The sequence below is a fragment of the Mercenaria mercenaria genome, unplaced genomic scaffold (genome assembly GCF_021730395.1).
Source record: "Mercenaria mercenaria strain notata unplaced genomic scaffold, MADL_Memer_1 contig_4264, whole genome shotgun sequence".
Taxonomy (NCBI): domain Eukaryota; kingdom Metazoa; phylum Mollusca; class Bivalvia; order Venerida; family Veneridae; genus Mercenaria; species Mercenaria mercenaria.
In genome coordinates this window covers 13,456-34,991 of record NW_026462480.1, presented here as the reverse complement: position 1 = coordinate 34,991, position 21,536 = coordinate 13,456, and the positions used below count along the sequence as shown (strand labels likewise).

The window sequence follows — 21,536 nt, the reverse complement described above, 5'->3', positions numbered from 1 at the left end:
TCTGCAGTAAGTCACAGTCATAACATTTTAGCGGAGTCGTCTTCATTTCCCCCAAATATGTTCCAAAGGGTCATATTTTTGGCTCAAAAATCTCTTTTCAAAAGGTCCTTATTCTTTCAGATTGTGCAGTTAACTACACATATGTTCAGAATAAGGGGTCATTTTTCTTCCAGTGTCTGTGATAAAATTATTAATCTATTTCAGATATATTTTATAGAAAAAACTCATATTCCTGTTTAAGTCTAAACGATCATAAAAGTATAAGTCATTGAATTTGAAACCTAGCAGTGGATAGTCAGTTGGATGAATGGGTATGTTACGGTAAGCCGAGTCTATGTCTGTCTTAGCCATCAGACAGCCCTGACCTAAATCCCTAACCATGGTAACTGCTTGGTCAAAAGTAGAGTACTGGACTGTGGCGAGGTTTGGATCGATAAAAACATTTACAGAATTGCCAAGTGGATAGCTTAAATGATGAATTAACCTGTAAGAGTTTACCTCCTTTTTTTGGGACTACTCTTATAGAACTAACCCAAGAAGGTTGAAAAGGCGGGCTACTGAAAGGTCCCGCTATCCTCTTTAAAGCTATTTCTTTTTCTAATTTTGTCGATACAACTTCCGGTAAGTCATAGCAAGATTTTAGATTTTTCGTTGTATAGGAGTATCTATCGCCAACAAAACCTAAACGGAAACCATTTTTAAAACCTTCCAATAGATAATTTATAGCCTTTAATCCAGAACGAAAGGGGGCTTATCTTAATAGGAGTAATTGCATTAGACACTTCCTGGCTGTTTAGTTTTTTGTGTTGGCTTAGCATGTGTTGAACCTGACTGTGATTGTTGGGGTGGATGACTGGGCAAAGTGTCTTGTCTGTATCCGATAGGGCAGGATTTTGCCGAGTGGTTACCGCGACAATAACCGCAGACGTGTGGGAAACATTTGACAGCGGAGCAGAACCCTCTTCTACTGAAGGGCCAGCATGTTTTGGGGAGGAATTCTCCGTTATTGTATGGTTTATTTCTGTGGGAACTGTAACGGGAGAATTTGGTGTTTGAGCCGCCGGAACGGCGATACTGACGAAAGGGCTGAGATGTGAGGGAGGTGGCTGTGGCCCAAATCCAAAATTCAGAATGCATCTGATCCCAAGGGATCAGGACTTGTTCCCTTAGTGTCCGGAACTGAAAGTCATAAAGCGACCAGGCATGAAGCCACAATTAGAAAAGAGGCATCACATCATTATGTTTGTTTGTTTTATTGGGTTTTAAGTCACTGTCACAAAATATTTGGTCATACAGTCACTGTCCAGCTTAAATGGAGACAGAGAACCCTCAAATGTCTCTCTCAGCACTGTTTCTGGTATGGGCAGGCACCTGTGTAGAATGATAACCTTTTGCAGCCAGACGAATGGCTTCCTCATATGATGACCTGAGCAGAGCCAGGTAGGCCAAGTGAAGGGGAAACATTATCAACCTTAACCACCTTCCCCTGCACCCCACTCCCCAACCCCATTCTCCTCCCTAAATTATTATTATTAAATCATTTTGGAAGCAACATTTTATATATCAAAACAAATACAGCACAAGTAAATGTGGTATAAAACACTTTAACTCGTTAAACTTGGCACCTGTGTAGATAGTAGAATAATAAGCTTTTGCAGCCAGATGGATGGCTTCCTAACATGATGACCTGAGCAGAGCCAGGTAGGGCAAGTTAAGGGCAAACGGTAGCAACCTAAACCACTTTCCCCCGCACCCCGTCCCCCACTCCATTCTCCTCCTCATATTATTATTATTAAATCATTTTGGAAGCAACAATTTATATATGACCACCAGAAGACGAGGCTTATTTTCCCTATATGGCTATATTGTAAATTTCAAAAGTCTTCAAAACCACTGGGCAGATTTACACTAAACTTCACAGAAATTATCCTTGGGTGGTCCCCTATTTCAGTTGCCTAAAGAATTGAAATTCATGCATAACTCTGGTTGCCATGGCAACCGAGATAAAACTATAAAAATCTTCTTGAATGTCTAAAACCACAGTAGCTAGGGCTTTGATATTGGTATGTGGTATGTGGCATCATCTAATGGTCCTCTACCAAGTTAGTTCAAATTATCCCCCTGGGGTCAAATATGGCACCGCCCTGGGGGTCAAATGGTTTACATAGACTTAAATAATGAAAAATTTGAAAATCCAAAACCACACGGCTTAGGGTTTTGATATTTGTATGCAACATCATCTATGGATCCTTTACCAAGTTTTTCTCAAATTATTCCCCTGGTATCAAATATTGCCCCCACCCAGGCCCGGGTCACATGGTTTATATAGACTTGTATAGGTAAAAACTTTAAAAATCTTCTTGTCTAAGATCTAGGCCTTTGATATTTTGTATGTAGCATTGCCTTATGGCCCTCTTCCAAGATTGTTTACCCTAGGGTGAAAAGAGACCCTGCCCTGGGGGTCCATAGTTTTGAATATACTTGTATAGGAAAAACTTTAAAATGTTCTTGTCTGAAACTGGAAGACCTAGACTTTTGATATTTAGTATGCTGCATTGCCTAGTGGTTCTCTACCAAAATTATTCAAATATTGCCCCTTAGTTCAAAAGAGGCCCACCCAGGATGTCCCAAGTTTTACATAAACTTATATAGGAAGAAAATTAAAAAATCTTCTTGTCTGAAAGTTCAAGGCCAAAGCCTTTGATATTTGGTATGTATCATTGCCTAGTTGATTTCTAACAAGATTATTCGAATTATGCCCCTGGGATGAAAAGAGGCCCCGCCCCGCGGGTCACTTGTTATATGAGTTATATAGGAAAAAGATACTTCAAAAATCATCAGAGCATATTTTCTAGACTGTTTAATTATAATTACCTGATGATCCCAAGTAATTAGGAGTCACTTGACTGTGACCTTGACCTATTGACCTACTTCCTTCATTTTAAAGATACAGCCTTGAAATTTGGATGACATTTACAGTTTTGCACACCGATCTGACTTTCAGTGACCATGAATGTGACCTACTGACCTGCTTTCTTGTTTTATAAGATACAGCTTTGAAATTTTGATGAAATGTACAGTTTTGCACACCAATCTTAAAACTGACTTTCAGTGACCATGAATGTGACCTACCGACCTACTTTCTTGTTTTGTTTTTTAAGATATAGCTTTGAAATTTGGATGACATGTACAGCTTTGCTCACCAATCTTAAAACTGACTTTCAGTGACCATGAATGTGACCTACTGGCCTACTTTCTTAATATCTTAGCATCATTTTGATACATGTAGCTCATATTACTCAGGTGAGCGATCTAGAGTCATTATGTCCGTCTTGTGTCTTTTAGCAAACAGGCTTATATTTTCATGTCCACAATTTTAAAAGTTTTTGTTGCCGCAATCAGCCAATACACATTCACTGACTGGTAAGGCATTTAGGCTGATTAGACTTTTTATTTTTATTCGTATCTTCTGTTTGGCTAAATTATCTTGTCAACTGAACTTTGTTGTAGTCGTAGGAAGTAAACAACAAGTCTTCCCGAAACTCGTCATTAATAAGTTATTTCCCTTCTGTTTTGTGATGTGATTTTTTTTCTTACAACAAGGACTTTAGATATATTTAAGTGTAGTCTTTTACTAAAGAAAAGAACTTTTATAAGGGGACAGACTTTCAGTTTAGAAATCAAGAAAGTATTTTGATACAAAGCGAGACAAAACTATTTCGTGTATTATGTGACTTGTGTATTCTGTAAAATAATACAAACAGAAAAGCTCTCTGCAGTGTTAATGACACAGTAATCAAGAGCTGTGAATTAAATGATATAGCTCTGTAACTAAGGTAAACTAACTCCCGACATATTTACTTCAATAATACTAATACTGATTTATGATATTTGGTATATCATAGACAATGCTTTCTGATTTGATTTTTATGTTGAGGTTTTTATATGTAGACATGCTCCATAGCCAGATATAAATTAGTCTACAAGTTTCCAACCAATGTATTTTTTGTCTAAGACAATAACATTTTAGTATTTTTTTCTGTAGTTATAGTTTATACATACATTGAAAAATATGTAAACAAAATATCTATGTAGACACGTACATCTCTTGACAGCATGATCTAAATGTTTTGAAATTGGCATATCGTTTTCTTCTTATTATTCACAAGACAGCATTGAACAGTAAAAGACAGTGTCTGGTAAGTTAATTGTGTTGATGCGACGTTAACCCAAGCTACAAAAAAGATAAAGTATTTGAATCTGCCAGTGTGTATTTCCTGATGTCTAACTATATATTTTAATTATAAACTACATTAAGATATACGTAATATTTGTGGTATTTGTGTACTTAAGTTATTAATAAAATTATCTGGAACATGATAACATGCATGACGAAATTGTCTGTTGAATGGCTACTGTAAATCTCAGAGGAATTTTATTGTGCAATAAATAAGACGCGTACTGACATTTCAAGTGAATACCTACATATATCGTAATGTGTAGTGTTTACATTAAATCTAAATTGACACAGCACTTGTGTGTTTCTGTTTTAGCACGTCTACAGTTATTCCATTTGTTTATCTGTGTATGTGTTCTGGTTTAACGTCTTTTTCAGCAATTTTTCAGTCATATAAACGACGGTGTCTACTTGTAGCAGTGAGCTCAATGCCCAACTTTATAGTGATGCCTCACTGGAATATTACGTCGTAGGCATGATACCCCACCCAGTCAAATTATACTGACACCGGGCTGACCAGTCCTAGCCTAGCACTATCCTCCTCTTAATGCTTATCGCCAAGCGAGGAAGCTACTAGTACCATTTTTTACGTCTTTTGGTATGATGCGGCCAGGGATCGAACCCTTGACCTTCCGCACTCGAAGCGAGAGCTCTACCACAAGGTTACCGGTGCAGTTTTTGTTTAGTTAATGGATAACATGGAAAGAAGAAACATAACCATGACAGCTTTCTGTTTTAAAGAGGCAACACAAAATAACTTTATTCTTTTGTATTTCCATGATGGTAATTATACATGATTTTGCATGAAATATATGAGATATACAAGAATTTAGTTTCAAATTGATAGTGACATATATTAGGCCAAAACACTGTTTAATGTCTTAACATTTATTGGATTAATGTAGAAATATGTACATAAATCAGTGTATTTAGTTAAATTTCAATCTCATTTTGTTTCTACAGTGTAAGTCAAGTTATTCTTCTATATTGTTAAAACTATGCAGAAAAGAGATTGACTGAATAAGTTTGCAGATAAAATTGTGAAAACACATTTATTCTGGAACGGCCTAGATTATCCACCTGAAAACTTGTAATATAGCTGTACATAAGAACGATTTTCATGAAGGTTTTGTGGGCGAAAAAAGTAAGTCCCTAAGTCGTAGAGGGTCTTTAAATCAATGAAGTTGTATAATTATCAGTTTCCGTCACCCAAACAAAGTGGCCATTTACCTGATTAAAATGATGTACATTTTGAGACTATTGCCCATGGATATGACTCTTTCGATATACAAATAAATTCTGCCTCAGACTGTTAACTAACACAAGCTTTAACAATATAGTTGAAAAGCTGCATGAGGTATCTGTGCATTGAATTAGTACTACAAATGAATAAGGAACACCATAATACTAATTGTTTGTAAAAATTATTTCAAGTATCTGCTTTAGGCCACTCCGAGTTATTCGAAACTTTTCAAATCAAGATGGAGTGGGTGAAAGAAATTTTCATTCTAGTGTGTTTTTTTTTTATTTTAACTTTTTGTTTGGGAGTCTGGTACAATTTTCATGAAACGAGCCGAATGTTTTTCATAATTTTTCAATACTAATTTTAACTATATTAATGACACATTTCCAAATAATACCATTGTGTAGCATAATCAGGTCTACGAAAGTAGTGTATATGTATTTACAGAAAGTCTGAATAAATCTTCAAATTTATATAAATTTACAGATTGTATGTTATCTGCCAAAACATATTTGTCATGAAAATCCCAGTTTGGAAGTTATTGGCTTTCCTATGGTATGTATGAATAAAGATATTTGCTACTTTCAGTCATTTTTGTTGACTTTGAGTTTGTAAAATGTAAATGCCTGAAACTCACAAATACTTAATAACAATCACTATGGAATACTTTGGTACTTTTAGAATATGATGGATGAATTTTATCAAATACAAGAGCAATGAGTCTACTTTTACTGATTGAATCCAGTTGCACAACTTTATTTCAATACAACTTCATATCCTTATTATGTATACCGTTTTAGATACATACAACATAGAGTTTCAATAACCTATTTCGCTAGAATTAAAGTCTACAATAATTCTCTTACTGCTGGAATCTTAAACTGAATATGAAAGGGGCACATACTGTTTCTTAACAACTAATTTCATAATGCTTCGTTTTCAGGAACGTCTACATAAAATCTCAGACTGACAAAATTTGAAAAGTTTCTTTTCTTTTTGAACAAGGGGTAGGCAACTGAATCAAAGTCAACTTCATAATTACTTGGACATAAAAAGTCTTGACATTCTCCAGTGTAATCATATTTCCAGACTGTATGCATTTTATACCTCTTAGGTGACACGTAACAAAGTGATCATTTTCTGTAATATTATGACAATATCTAACTATTTGTTCTACTGAGAAATGTGTTCTGAAAGAATGTAAAAGGAATGTAAATTTTAAAGGCATCTTAATTTTTAAGTCTAAGATAATTGCTTTAAAATCTGATAATTTTGACTTTTGGAAGAATAGAGATAGACCAAACCCTAGTAGAGGATCAAACTTTTAACTGGTTTGGTCATTTTATGTTAAAGCAGTGTTTGATATCCGTTTATAGATCATTTGCAGCTATTGATCAGCCACACCACTATTTTTCGAGTGACTTTATGATGAAATCGTTCCGAAGAACTACAAATTAATTTGGCATGATCTAAGTATGTTAAAGATACGTAGGGCATCTTAATTTTTTTAAGTCTAAGGTAACTGCTTCAAAATCTGATAATATAGAAATTGACCCAACCGTAGTAGAGGATCATTTTTTAACTGGTTGAGTCATTTTAATTAAAATCCGTTTACAGATCAGTTTGCAGCTATTGATCAGCCATACAACTAATAGTGTATTTTTTTATTTTTCTCCGAAGGACACATACATTATTTTTTCTCAAATATGTAATTTTTGATGAAAATCGTTCCGAAGACCTACAGATCAATTTGGCATGACCTAAATATGTTTAAGTTACGTAGCATCGTACCAAATGAATAAAGGCAGTTAATTTATGACGATATATATCTACAGTTAAGCGCCCATTTTTACAGTTATATCACCGATAAAAACGTTTAAATTATATTATACTTGTTTGGTTTAAGCAAAACTCAGTTATACTCAAATATGCTTTCTCAGGTCGGCATAACGTCAATTCCGTAGCAACCGATAATGCTAATATCGAGGAGATAAAAGTAGAATCTAGCGATGCGTAGCGCGTAAACTAGCTCTGTTGGATGTGATGCTATTTTTTAAAAATAAAACAGATTAAGATACTTTGTTCATTTAGTTGATAATATTATCTGCGGTGGCTATGGTATATTCCGTTAAAGTTTTTGTCAAAGTATACCGGAAATTATTGATTTATTGGCATGTTAACGTCTGGAAGAAGTGACATGTTGTGTATTATCAATTCTTCGGGGCTTCCTTCGGATAATGTTTTACAAGTTATTCAACATTTTCTCAGTTCGCACATAGTACAGTACAGTACAGTACAGTACAGTACAGTACAGTACAGTACAGTACAGTAAAGTAAAGTAAAGTAAAGTAAAGTAAAGTACAGAACAGTAGAGTACTGTAAAGTACAGTAAAGTAAAGTAAAGTAAAGTAAAGTAAAGTAAAGTAAATTTTATTATACATTGTGTATAACATATGTACAAAGTACAAAATCAATAGAAACATTTTACAACACCCGGCCACGTTGGGCCTATAAGTCACTCTAAAGATATAACTTTTTATACAACTGATCATCGCAATATTCATACAATTAAACTTATGCGTGGCAAAGTATATATTCTGAACATATTTTGTTGGGGAATAAAAGAAGCACATAGATGTTTTGAACATAAAACTAATGATGCTGCCGACATACGAATGCTCAACAAAGTATACCAAAGCGTGATTAACTGTGATCGAATGGTCACTCTCTTTAAATTCTATAACCAGTGTAACGCGAAATATCACTTGCGGGCATTCAAGTTTGCAGTATTAGTTAAACAAGAGAGATTTGAGTCTACTCATACCATTTACAATAAATTTAGCAACAAGAACATAATGAGTATTTATCAAATATTTCAACTTGTTTTCACAAGACAGTGTTAGAAATATGTTATTACTTTCTAACGCTCTGTTCATCATATTTACTCTGATATCTGTATAAGTAGGACAGTTCAGTAAAAAAAATGCGTTTCATCTTCTATAGAACCATTGTTACAAAATTGACAAATTCTATCGTTTGGATTAAGACCAATATATCTACCAGTTTCAACTTTTAAGGGTAAAATTCCACAACGAAATTGAGCTAAATGTGACTTTTCAACTTTCGATAAATTACTCTCAAGATACTTTTCAGTAATGTACTCAGATTTAAACTGTACATAAGTTCTCAGTTTTGAAACAGTTCGTATCTTTTCAGACCATTCAGACTTATAACTTTCTATACATATAAAAACTTAGGAAACTAGATATTAGATATAGTCACGCAAACATGAGCGCAACACGACGAATAGAGATCTAGATCTCATAGCAAATGAAAATGACAAAAATAATACAGTGCAAGTAAATCATATTATCAGCAGAGATAACCTCCTCTTGAGGTGCATATTAATCAATGTCATCACAAAAATCACATGAAAATCATATCGATGTTACAAAGAAGTTCAAAAATTTCCTATTACATTTTTTGTGTATATATAATGGACTTTTTCTTTTCCATGACTATACATAATGCTTTCTTCTTAGTAAATGGGACAAATGCAACGACGTCAAAGTCAAAAATAAAGTACCAGATTTCTAACCTGTTCATCTTTTATCTCAAGACCTGGAAACTCAACAAATCAAAAACGACTTATTTGGATAACAACAAAAAAGACACAATGGTTTAACGTCGCAACGATACAAGTATAGGTTATAAGGCAACTTTCCAGTTTTGATAGTAGATGAAGCTAAAAGACCCCCAAGGTGCCCCTCTTTGCATTGTTTAATCACGAGCGGGCACCTTGGTAGAACAACCGACATTTCGTAGGCCAGATGGATAGCTTCCTCTCGTGAAGAATCCAACGCCCTAGTGAGGCTTGATCGTGCAAGTCAGCGACCTTAACCACTGGGCCACGAATATATACAGCATCAGTGGTAGAAAACGGGAAATACAAGGGAACAAACCTTACATTTAATATATACATTTGTTTTTCAAGCTGTATATTATTTGACAGCTTTATCAGTCATTCAAAAACAGATCATACACCTTCCACATTATTTTCACGCCTTCCACATATATTCTTACGCATAAGATACTCAAAACTCTGGTTATTCTACGATAAACCACGTTTGGGAACTTATTATTTCTTAAGTATACTAAATCTATATTGTCTTGCTAAACTAGATATTAACTAGGACTTAATATGTACAGAAATTGAAAATAGCACAGTAACTATATACAAATACAGTATCTTAGTCAAGTATTTAAAATATATGTAATAATGAGAAATTCAAACGATTATTCCTGCTTTCATGACCCTCAATTCATGCCTTACCGAAACGAAATAAAATTCATAAATAGGTACCTTAAATTGAATAGATAACACAAAATATTAACGATTCCATACAGTAGTGTTACAGCATATACCGTCACAAAGCCAACAGACACGGTTTATCAAACACATAAAATACATCAGTTATTATGTCTGTTCAAAGAAATGTCTTTGATGATTGTTTGGATGCAGAAGATCTTGTACAAAAAAATGTCAAGGAAAAATAACTCAATAAAACTAACTTTTTAACTCGTGGAAAATATAACAAGCCATCAAAGACAGACATAATTATCGCAATTTTTTGTTTAATTGCCGTCTAGAAATTATATGGAAATATAACAATAATTGTATATTTATAAGTAACTGGTAGTTGCATGTAACCTAATATAGGGTTGCTGCATGCGCAAAAAAATTGTAACTATTTACAGGTGAAAGTTCAAGTGACATTAACGTTATTGCAATTTAAGTATGAAAAACAATTAGATTTTAGAACAATCATATTGTGGAAAGGCTTTGATCAACATAAAGGAGTCATTTAAAAACATCATTTAAAAAAAAATATTATTTCAATTAAGGGGTTTCCGACAGCTGCACCATTCCACTAAAATCTGACGTGCATACTTTTTGACAGACTAAAATTGACGAATGTAGAAATAAATCCCAACGGACAAAACAGTCCCTGCTCAACTTGACCAAGGCAGACAAAATGCCCACTTTGATTTTGTTGAATGAAAAATGTAAAATTTGAAAAAGAACATAAATTAAAAAATTAAGAGGGTAATTGTTTTTAAACGGCATGAAGTGAAAATCTGGATATAACTAAAAACAAAGAGGGAATTTTATCCGCTTTGGTCAAGTTGAATAGGGTGAATTTTGCCCGGCTATTATTTCTATATTTTAAAATTGAGACTTCAGTAATTTATTTAAAAGAAATGTCATTTAATTTGGTAGTTTTCATAATTTCTGAAGTGTTGGGACACTAAAATTAAAAAGGTGGTATTGTGTAAATTATTCATGCTCAAACTATGTCAAATATACCTCAGATTGCACCAGTTCAGGTATACCTGAGAAGCAATTATCAAGGCGCCCTAAAACCTCCACGTGTGCTTAACAAAATCCTGGATCCGCCCATGAAAACGATCATTTTTTATATGTGTACAGCATTTAGTGTGGATTTAATAAAACAGGCTAGAACCTGATGATACTATCAATATCTTGGTCAGGGATTAAACTACATAAACTTTCTTGTTTATCGTTATGAAAGTCGAAACCTGGTAAATGTCGAAATCACGGACCAAGCTGATGAAGACGTGCTATCATTTCGCATTTCATTTACGCCGTTATGGTTTCATGTCTTCACCAGCGTGCTTTGGACTTTCTCCATCGTAGTTTCGGCTTTCATCATCGTAGTTTCGACTTTCTTCATCGTGGTTTCGACTTTCAATAGTCGTAATCGAGAGACAAAATCACGTTGATGAAAGTCGAAACTACGATGATAAAAGTCTAAAGTTCGATGGTGAAAGTCGAAACTACGATAATGAAGAAATGAAACAACTATGGCGAAAATGCGAAATGATATCGCGTTTTCATCATCTTGTTCCGCGATTTCGACTTTCATCATCGTAGTTATGTAGTTTCAACTTTCGAGGTATGAGGTTCAGAAATAAAAATCTCAATTGTCCAAACGGAACATCGCAATATTGTACTTTTGCATGATACAAAATGTTTGCAGTGTCATATTATTTTGCACTAAGCACAATCATCTGATCACTCAAACATCCGACATAGACCTCATTTTGATCACGATTATAGCACATACAACGTGGGGACGACACAGCATCTATCAGTGTGTAACATTGCTTCAAATCACCTGAGATACGATGTATGCTGCCATTTACCCCACCATAACATACCAGCAATGATCCATCTTCTAGCAATATCATTCCACGTGGCTCTTTTAAGTCTTTGTTTTTGTATTTAGCAGAAATATTACCTTGTAATGTTACACTGACGACATTGTTGCTACCTAAGAAACTGATGAAAATGCGTTTCAGATCCTTACTTAGCAGTAAGTCGTATGGTTCATAAACATTCTTATTACCCAATAAAATTGTGTTCTGTACATTACCTTGGGTATCTGTAATAAATACACAAGTCGGATCCAAGCAAACTGTATAAAGTTGACCTTGATGATAAACTATACCTCTACATTCTCCTTTAACTAGAAACTTATGGACAACTGACATTTTACAAGCTGTTGTCATTATAAGGATCTCTTTCTCCCAGGGCATTGTCACAGCAATTTGGTCCTGGGGCACCACTGCGATGTCCCACGGTTTAGAAGAAAGTGTTGTCTCTTCTATTACAGTTTTATTTTTCATGTCAACAACTTTCAGTTTCTCGTTGCTAAAGTCAGCCGCCAATAGTTTGTTAGAAGACAAAACAACACATCCTGTTATACAGCTTGAATACTGGTCTGATTTTGTCTTTATCTCCATTTCTTCTTTGTTCTTTAATTCATCAATTGATTTCCTCCTCTCTGAGGTTACATGAGAAAGAGAAACAGTGAGTTTTCCAAGCGCATTTTGTCTTGAAAGCATATTTTCCAGGTTTTGGTTTTGCTCAAATGAGTACTTCAAGTTTGTTTTTCCTAAACATCTGTCTGCCTCTTTTAATTCGTTTGACTTTATTTTGGACTTTGCTTGTTTCATTGTAATGTAAAGCTGTCCATTCTGCTGCGAGGCGTTGTAGTCTTGTAGTCTCGACTGTAGTTGTTTGAAATCTGAAGAAATGCTTGTACACGTTTTAAGCACCTTATTTACCGTTTGTTTATCCGTGAACTTCTTTCTGTCAGCATCTGTTTGGATTTCCTTTTGAAGCTCGTCTAAGCGATCATTTATCTCTTTACGAAACATTGTTATTTCTTTTAGTAGCTTATCATAACAGGAATCTAATTCTTTTTCTCTACATGAGGCCTGCTTTATAATAATATCAGCCTCATTTACTTTTTTATCAAGCTCCCTTAGTAACTCTCTGAACTCTGTACTGTCCCCAATACCTGCACATTTATCAGGTATATAGTCAATGTCACATGCTCTGTGATTCAAGACGATACAATCGTTACAGCCGAGAGCTTCATGTTTAGAGCAGAAAAATTTAATCACTTCCTTTTTGTGCACTTGACACTTCTCCTTGCATTCGTTTGGCTCCTTCTTGATAACAGCATGTTTAGCCATACTATCTTTGTTCACCAGCTGATGATGTTTTGAAGCCTTCGTTCTTTGATGATAAGCAAAGCAGTTCTTACACAGGTATTCTTGACAGTCCACACAAAATCCATGAGCTTCTATTTGCTGACCAATCGCCAAACATGGTTCACATCTATGATCAAAGTCCTCTGTCGAACCTTTGGATATGGAACTTTGAAAATCAGCAACCTTTCTACCCGATACTGCCATATTTAGAGGATATTTAAAGGTCAAACTAGTGTTGAATTTCAGATTCTGTTTTGTTTTTCTTTTTTCTTTTTTCTCTCTCAAATAACTGTTACTAAGTAGTCCACAACGCGACAAATAATTTTCCGTTGGAAGAAAAACCAAAGATAAATATGTGTAAAATATAAAGAATTTTAGAGAAAAAAAAACACTCTGTAGTTACGGTAAATATTAAACTTGTTTTACTTCCTTTCCGAGAACGAGTCTATAAATAACATGTTCCAAATTGAACTTTATTGTAGTCAAGGGAAAATAAAACACATGTCTGCCCGAAATAAACTGTAATAAGTTACCTCCCCTCTATATTTTGTTGCAAACTTTGGTAAATATGCGTAAACGATACGGCTATATATATACAGTCGACATCGTACTTGCGACCACCTCTATTAAGCGATTTTTGTATTAAACGACCAGTCAAAATCCCTCCCAAACGTTTTCAGTATATAAATTCATTCCATTAAACGACTTCTTTATTAAACGACTAGCGACCACATTAATGTAATCCCGACAGATAAAATATTCGACAAAATTATCTATTAAGTGACCGGGTACCAAAATTCTACCGGGCATTTCTTCGTCTGTGTAATGAGCGAGTACGTTTTGCACGTGACTGAATGCAATTAACCTTTGAATCAGTCAAACTGACAAACAATCTATCCATAATTTTCACGGTTTGTGGACTTGGAAAATTGTTCACAATGTTAAAACAGATTTTTAAACCATACGTTCATAATAAATAGAGTTACATTAACAGTTAAAAATAACTTTCTTTTTTCATCTTACTGAAATTCATTAAGAGACCATTCCATTAAGAGACCACTTCTTAGCAGTCCCTTGGATGGTCTCTTAATGCAATGTCGACTGTAGTAGTCGCAACTTGACCGCGATGGTTGACCTTAGGCTGATTATTCATATCGATTATTTCATTATAGAAATCAATGGTGCTTATCGTAGCCGTGTATATTTCTACGGAGTTAGTTTGTATATATTGAAGTATCAAATCATATATATACTTTGATCAGTTAATACTTTCCAATACACTAATTTATATTTACGCAAATTTATATTTCCTTTTTCTCGTGCAGCTCGTGTTTTACATAGTACACTCCTTTTCAATAATAGGTTGTGCCTCATTATGTATTATAATACAAAGGTCAACCATCGGGGTCAAGTTGCGTCCACTATAGCTTAAGTTGGCAGCCTAGCATTCTAGTGTCATGAAATTAGCGTCCTGGCAGACCAGCGGTCTAGCTTGCCTGGTAGCCTGGCAGACTCGTGTACTTATTGAGAAATATAAAAAAGACTGTAAACACAAAAGTTGAAACTCAATAGAGAAAAAAAAGAATGTTGCTTTGAAATTTTGCAACGTAGCCTATATGCAAATTAGCTAATGGATCGCTAATCATGGAACACATATAAAGAGACATTAGTAAAAATTGAAATCTGGCCGGATTATGGTGGAAATGGGCTACTTTGATTAGAATGTGATACAAAATCACAAATTTATTGCAATTTTGCTGTAAATGAGGATAAAACGTACAAATATCACATTTGCACTGTTTTGTGTGTATTTTATTAAAAACCTGCACATTTATAGTCTAAAGATTGCGTATTTTTGGCAATCAGAGGGAAAATTGAACATAGTTGACAGTTTAAATGTGTAATTTGTAAGCAGATCAGAGTAGAAAATGCCAAAAACAGTGCAAAACTAGGCTACAGTTAGGATAACTGCTTGATAATAATGTTGCGACAGCTATTTTTGGCAAAATCTGACGCGTCGCCTTAGAAACTGTTGCATTGTTTCATACAATTAGGTTGCTTGTACATTTCAAAACTAAACTGGGAATCCAGCCTGAACATTTCTATTGGAAATTGATAATAGCAGAAACTCGATGAATGCAATTAACACTAATAAGCGCAAATTAAGTGGGATCTTTAATGCATAGATATTAGGTATGGTTGCTTCTGGAAAAACACGAATATTATTAACGGCTTCCCAGGCTAATTTCAAATGAAAAGCCACAATCTTAGAGATTTTTTTATAGGCATACAGACATTAAATAGAAAAAAGCGTGAAAAAATGGTAGTCGCATAATGGCGAATTCAAATACTCCTCAGATGTTTTGTTCAATAGAGCTATTTTTCTTATTCTCTTTTGCATTTTGTTTGCTAAAATCACATGACATATTTCAGATGATGCTTGACATGCAGGTAGTATTTTCATAATGGAATAGTACCATGACAGAATATGCCATGGAAATTTAGATCATACACCACCACTACAATCTGGGGTCTCATTTTAGCTGATTTTGCAATTTGTGTGCTTGACTGATTTTTTGGCATCAAACAATACCCTCAATTTTCTTTTAATTTCTATTCAGCACTGACAATATTCTCCATATAAGGTTACAACACATTAAATAGCAGTTCTTCTTTATTCTGTATAAAACTGACATATTTCGAATGGCCGCAGAACACATATTGATGCAGGACCCATTTTAAATGTCTGTAATATACATTTTCTTGAAGAATACTGTCAATGCTGAATCAAACTCAAAAGAACATGAAGAAAAGACTATAAGATATGCTGTGAATGCTAAATTCTCGCTTCAAAATTGCAATCCACTGAATGCAACTCGTTCATTTAGCGATCCATTGCATTTATTCCTTGATTGTTCCAATAGACCACTAATGAATCGCACTAAGAAACACCATAAAAACGGTTTGACAATGTTAATAATGTGTTTTGATACTGTTTATTACGAAAGTGTTTTGTTTTGGATCTTAGCTGATTTTCTTCAACAGATAATTTATAATTTTGTAGAACTGTCAACTTAATTGCTGTACTAGTTTTTTACCTGTTTTTACAAAGTTAATGTGAGGGTTCGAGGGGAGGGGAACTATGTGACTAGGTTGTGTTGGGTCATATGGCACGAAGAAGCGAACTATACATGACATTTTATAGTATTTGATATTCTGTATTTTTTGGGTTTTTTTTTTTTGTTTTGGAACAGGTATGATTTTATATCATATAGTTTTACTAGCAGTACTCATTACAATTTTCACATTTTAAGGTACAAAGCTTCAAAGTAGTCAGGAAGAATGTTGTTTTGATGGCCTAAGAATGAGTGTCCTCTTAGCATTTCGCACAAGGCGTTGATCAATGCTTCAGACACACAATCAACACCAAGATTTGATGAATGTAATTTAATTCTCATGACTGAATCTGGGTATATTTATCATGAACTAGTGCTAAGGGGATATTGGTGACTGAGGGGTTTGGGTACATCTCCTTCTTTTTGTGTTCACTGGGAGGTTGGGGTCGAGAAATGTTATACTTCCCTTATCTTTCCAAGTGGCGAACATAAGGAATAAACAGTGACAAAGATCAAATAGGAATCGCCGCAGCCTCCAAGAACGCAGCTCAAAACTCAAAACTGAGGAAACCTTGTCCCGCCTTTCCCCTGCTCCTAGGCATGTGTTACGTTAAAGTTTATCAACAAGAAACATACATGTATTATCTCAATGCTATTGCACTTATAATTCCATTATGGAAACAACAATATTTATTTTATTTTGATTTTATTATAGTCATATTTTAATTATTACATTTCAGAAAAATACATCTACATTGTATCACAAGTGACCATAGACAGTCTATCACAATTCATCCTAACACAAGCATGAAACATATAACAACAAGAAAAATAAAGTTTTAAAATGCCTTTTGTATTCTAAAATAATGTGCCAAAAACAACAAAACATTTCCAAACTATTATAATAAAAGACAGAAAGCTAAAACTTTCAATTTTTGGGTATACATAACAAAAAAAGACAGATTTCTAAGTGCAGGCAGAGGGAACGGTACACTGCATCTTATGAACCTTCTATGGGCAACATCTGTTATGATGAGTCATACAAAAGAGGCATCACGTGTACTTCCTGTTTGCAACATTTGTTGTGATGAGTCATGCCAAGGAGGCATCGCGTGTACTTTCAATTGCAACATCTGTTGTAATGAGTATTACAAAGGAGGCATCACTTGTTCTTTCTATTGGCAACATCTGTTGTGATGGGTCATACCAAGGAGGCATCACGGGTACTTTCTATTGGCAACATCTGTTGTAATGAGTCATACAAAAGAGGCATCACGTGTACTTCCTGTTTGCAACATTTGTTGTGATGAGTCATGCCAAGGAGGCATCGCGTGTACTTTCAATTGCAACATCTGTTGTAATGAGTATTACAAAGGAGGCATCACTTGTTCTTTCTATTGGCAACATCTGTTGTGATGGGTCATACCAAGGAGGCATCACGGGTACTTTCTATTGGCAACATCTGTTGTAATGAGTCATACAAAAGAGGCATCACGTGTACTTCCTGTTTGCAACATTTGTTGTGATGAGTCATGCCAAGGAGGCATCGCGTGTACTTTCAATTGCAACATCTGTTGTAATGAGTATTACAAAGGAGGCATCACTTGTTCTTTCTATTGGCAACATCTGTTGTGATGGGTCATACCAAGGAGGCATCGCGTGTTCTTTCTATTGGCAACATCTGTTTTGATGAGTAATACCAAGGACGCATCGCGTGTTCTTTCTTTTGACAACATCTGTTTTGATGAGTCATACCAAGGAGGCATCACGTGTTCTTTCTATTGGCAGCATCTGTTGTGATGAGTCATACCAAGGATGCATCACGTGTTCTTTCTATTGGCAACATCTGTTGTGATGAGTCATACCAAGGAGGCATCACGTGTTCTTTCTATTGGCAACATCTGTTTTGATGAGTCATACCAAGGAGGCATCATATGTCCTTTCTATTGGCAACATCTGTTTTGATGAGTCATACCAAGGAGGCATCGCGTGTTCTTTCTATTGACAACATCTGTTATGATGAGTCATACCAAGGAGGCATCACGTGTTCTTTCTATTGGCAACATCAGTTGTGATGAGTCATACCAAGGAGGCATCACGTGTACTTTCTATTGGCAACATCTATTTTAATGAATCATACCAAGGAGGCATCACGTGTACTTTCTATTGGCAACATCTATTGTAATGAATCATACCAAGGAGGCATCACGTGTACTTTCTATTTGCAACATCTGTTGTGATGAGTCATACCAAGGAAGCATCACGTGTACATTTTTATTGCAACATCTGTTTTGATAAGTCATATCAAGGGGGTATCACGTGTACTTTCTATTGACAACATCTGTTGTAATGAGTATTACAAAGGAGGCATCACGAGTTCTTTCTATTGGCAACATCTGTTGTGATGGGTCATACCAAGGAGGCATCACGTGTTCTTTCTATTGGCAACATCTGTTTTGATGAGTCATACCAAGGAGGCATCCGTGTACTTTCTAATTACAGCATCTGTTGTGATGAGTAATTCCAAGGAGGCATCACGTGTACTTTCTATTGGCAACATCCGTTTAGATGAGTCAAACCAAGGAGGCATCACGTGTACTTTCTATTGGCAACATCTGTTTTGATGAGTCAAACCAAGGAAGCATCACGTGTACTTTCTATTGGCAACATCTATTGGAATGAGTCATACCAAGGAGGCATCACATGTACTTTCTAATTGCAACATCTGTTGTGATAAGTCATACTAAGAAGGCTTCACGTGTACTTTCTACGGGATACATCTGTCATGAGGAGTTATACCAAAGACTAAGCGCAAAACTATTGTAACTATACATGAATAAAGAACAAGATATAGATAGTCTCGCTTGGTCATTAATGCATTCAAAACAGACCCCCATACATTCATGAACATGTTATTTAACTGCTTCGGCACCTGCATGCATAAATTTATAGTAATACTCGTAAGGCATTTGTCGTGCTAACAAGTCGGCGGGCATAGAAACGAAAAACACATAACATATTCATACTCGCGAACACGAAAATTCGACAATATGATTATGAAGCTTTGTTAAAGCGGAATATTCCAGAGGGCTCAATGCTTTTATGGCTATGCATTAACATCGTCATATAAGATACACGAATGTGCATTTTAGCAGACAATAACTAAAAGAGGTGAACGACAGTACATAAGAATGTTTTAAAATAAATGCATAAGTCTGCAGGACCAATAGGCAGCAATGCTGTTAGACAGCCAGGCCGCCTCATAGGAATTTTTCAGAGCTATTTAAAAGACTATCAAATGTTTTTGAAGCCGCTAGGTTGCCATTAAAAAGTTAGCAAAATTGTCATATTCATTTATTATTGTGTGCGTAATTCAAATAAAATATCGGTCACATAGCTTGTCTCACTCCCATCGTTTATATATCCAGTAACATCAACATGCGCAAATAACAGATCATTTTTGTGAAATGTAACACTAAAATGCGAAAATAAATGGCGCAAATCTGTGCTGAAGGAACTCACCGGCCAGTATCATAAACAGAAAAGTGTAGAAACGACTGAATATGCGCCTACGGCTGAGAGGACATTGTCTTCCAGTCGACATTTAGTAGATACTTTGGAAAATCATTACTTTTCAAGATCATCCGTGAGAATGGCGACCCGGAAAGCGTTTTTGAAGGTGGCGGAATTCACTGATGTAGAATGGCATTTTCATCTTCTTTGCATACCTAATTACATGGGTCGAGCAAATTATGACAAATGAAAGAGAATAGATAAAAGAAATATCTCACACTTTTTATGAGGTAACATAATTAAATCTTCACAGGTTGTTTTCCTCATAACTTGGTACAAACGAGGTTTTACCTTGAGTTAACACTATGCTTGAGATACCTTTGTTCGTTTAAAGTACTGTAACAGGACTGACCAACGTATCAACTTGAACAGGATTTAATTAGACGGACAGACGGACGAAGAGTGGTCACAATTCCTAATTTAAACTACCCCAGGTTCATTATTGTATTAAATTGAAATCTATTTTGTTTGGTAACTAAAAGAAAAACCAGTTCAGAGTACACAAATACTTTATATTACTTCTAAGGTTTTACTACTGTATTGTAACATTTTATCAATGTTAATTATCTGAAATACACCAGAAAATAAAATCTGAGTTATAAATTCAGTGAGAGGAAAGAAGGATAAACGAAGAAATGACCAGCCTGGCGACAACGTTACCTTGAGCGTCTGTAGATCTGGCCAAAGTACATGCAGAAAATTCAGTAAATATAGCAAAATATTCCCGCCAAAATTAGAAAAATCATACTTTGCATGAAATACAACCTACTGATAAAATTATCTGAAAAAGGGATGATACAAAAATATCTTTATACCGTATAAAATGACATAAGTTTCAAAATGCCAAAGAATAAAATAACTGTTTGAGAGCATATTGAACTGCCCTTCTTGTATTTACTAATTCAAATAAAATGAAGAAAATGATAAAAACAAGAAATGCATGCGCTTTTCACTGTAAAAATACCAAATAGGTAGAAAAGTCCCAGTTGACTGAACATGAATTAGGCCAGACTTAAAATATCTATGTTTTAGGCCTTAAAACTGCCTAATATGATTATTTAAGGTTTAGGAGTATATCACCAAAACACAGAAATATTCAATAAACGAATAACATCGTTACCAATATTTTACTTAACTATTACATGTTCTGCCGTACTGTCCCGTACTGAAAATATTCTGAAAAAGTTGTCCCCCTTTGAAAATGAATGCCATTTGTAAAGAAATAAAAATAAACAATTGCTGAAAACTGTGTTCCACTGAATTATGTGAAATTTCAACACTCGCGTGCGATTGCAAATGAATCAAAACTAACATGTGTAACAGTTCTTTGAAAATGGTGAGTTTTTGAAGGCGTTTGACTGCCCGGAAGTGGGTCCCATTTAGGCAGTCCTTTTTTCGGAATTCAATGTTTATATTAGTATACTGACACTTGTTTTGTTGTTTTTGTAATGATAGCGTGTATATTACTTATATTACTCTACAAAACAAGTGTCAGTATACTGATATAAGCTTTGAATTCCGAAAAAAGAACTGTTTAAACAGGCCCCACTTCCAGACAGTCAAGCGCTTTTAAAAACTCACCATTTTCAAGGAACTGTTACACATGTTTGTTTTGATGCATTTGTAATAGCGTGCGAGTGTTGAAATCTCACATAACTAGGTGGAACACAGTTTTCAACGATTGTTTATTTTTATTTCTTTACAAATGGCATTCATTTTCAAAGGGGGACAACTTTTTCAGAATATTTTCAGTACGGGACAGTACGGCAGAACATGTAATGGT

The 21,536-nt window shown here is 35.0% G+C and overlaps 1 protein-coding gene across 1 annotated transcript; it reads right to left on the bottom strand.

The window, feature by feature from the left end:
• Positions 1-7,894: 7,894 nt before the first annotated feature.
• LOC128553742 (uncharacterized) lies at positions 7,895-13,513 on the bottom strand. The gene has a single exon (XM_053534918.1). It carries the CDS (start codon positions 13,266-13,268, stop codon positions 11,550-11,552), a length of 1,719 nt encoding a protein of 572 aa, XP_053390893.1. The 5' UTR covers positions 13,269-13,513; the 3' UTR covers positions 7,895-11,549.
• Between the last annotated feature and the right edge of the window lie 8,023 nt (positions 13,514-21,536).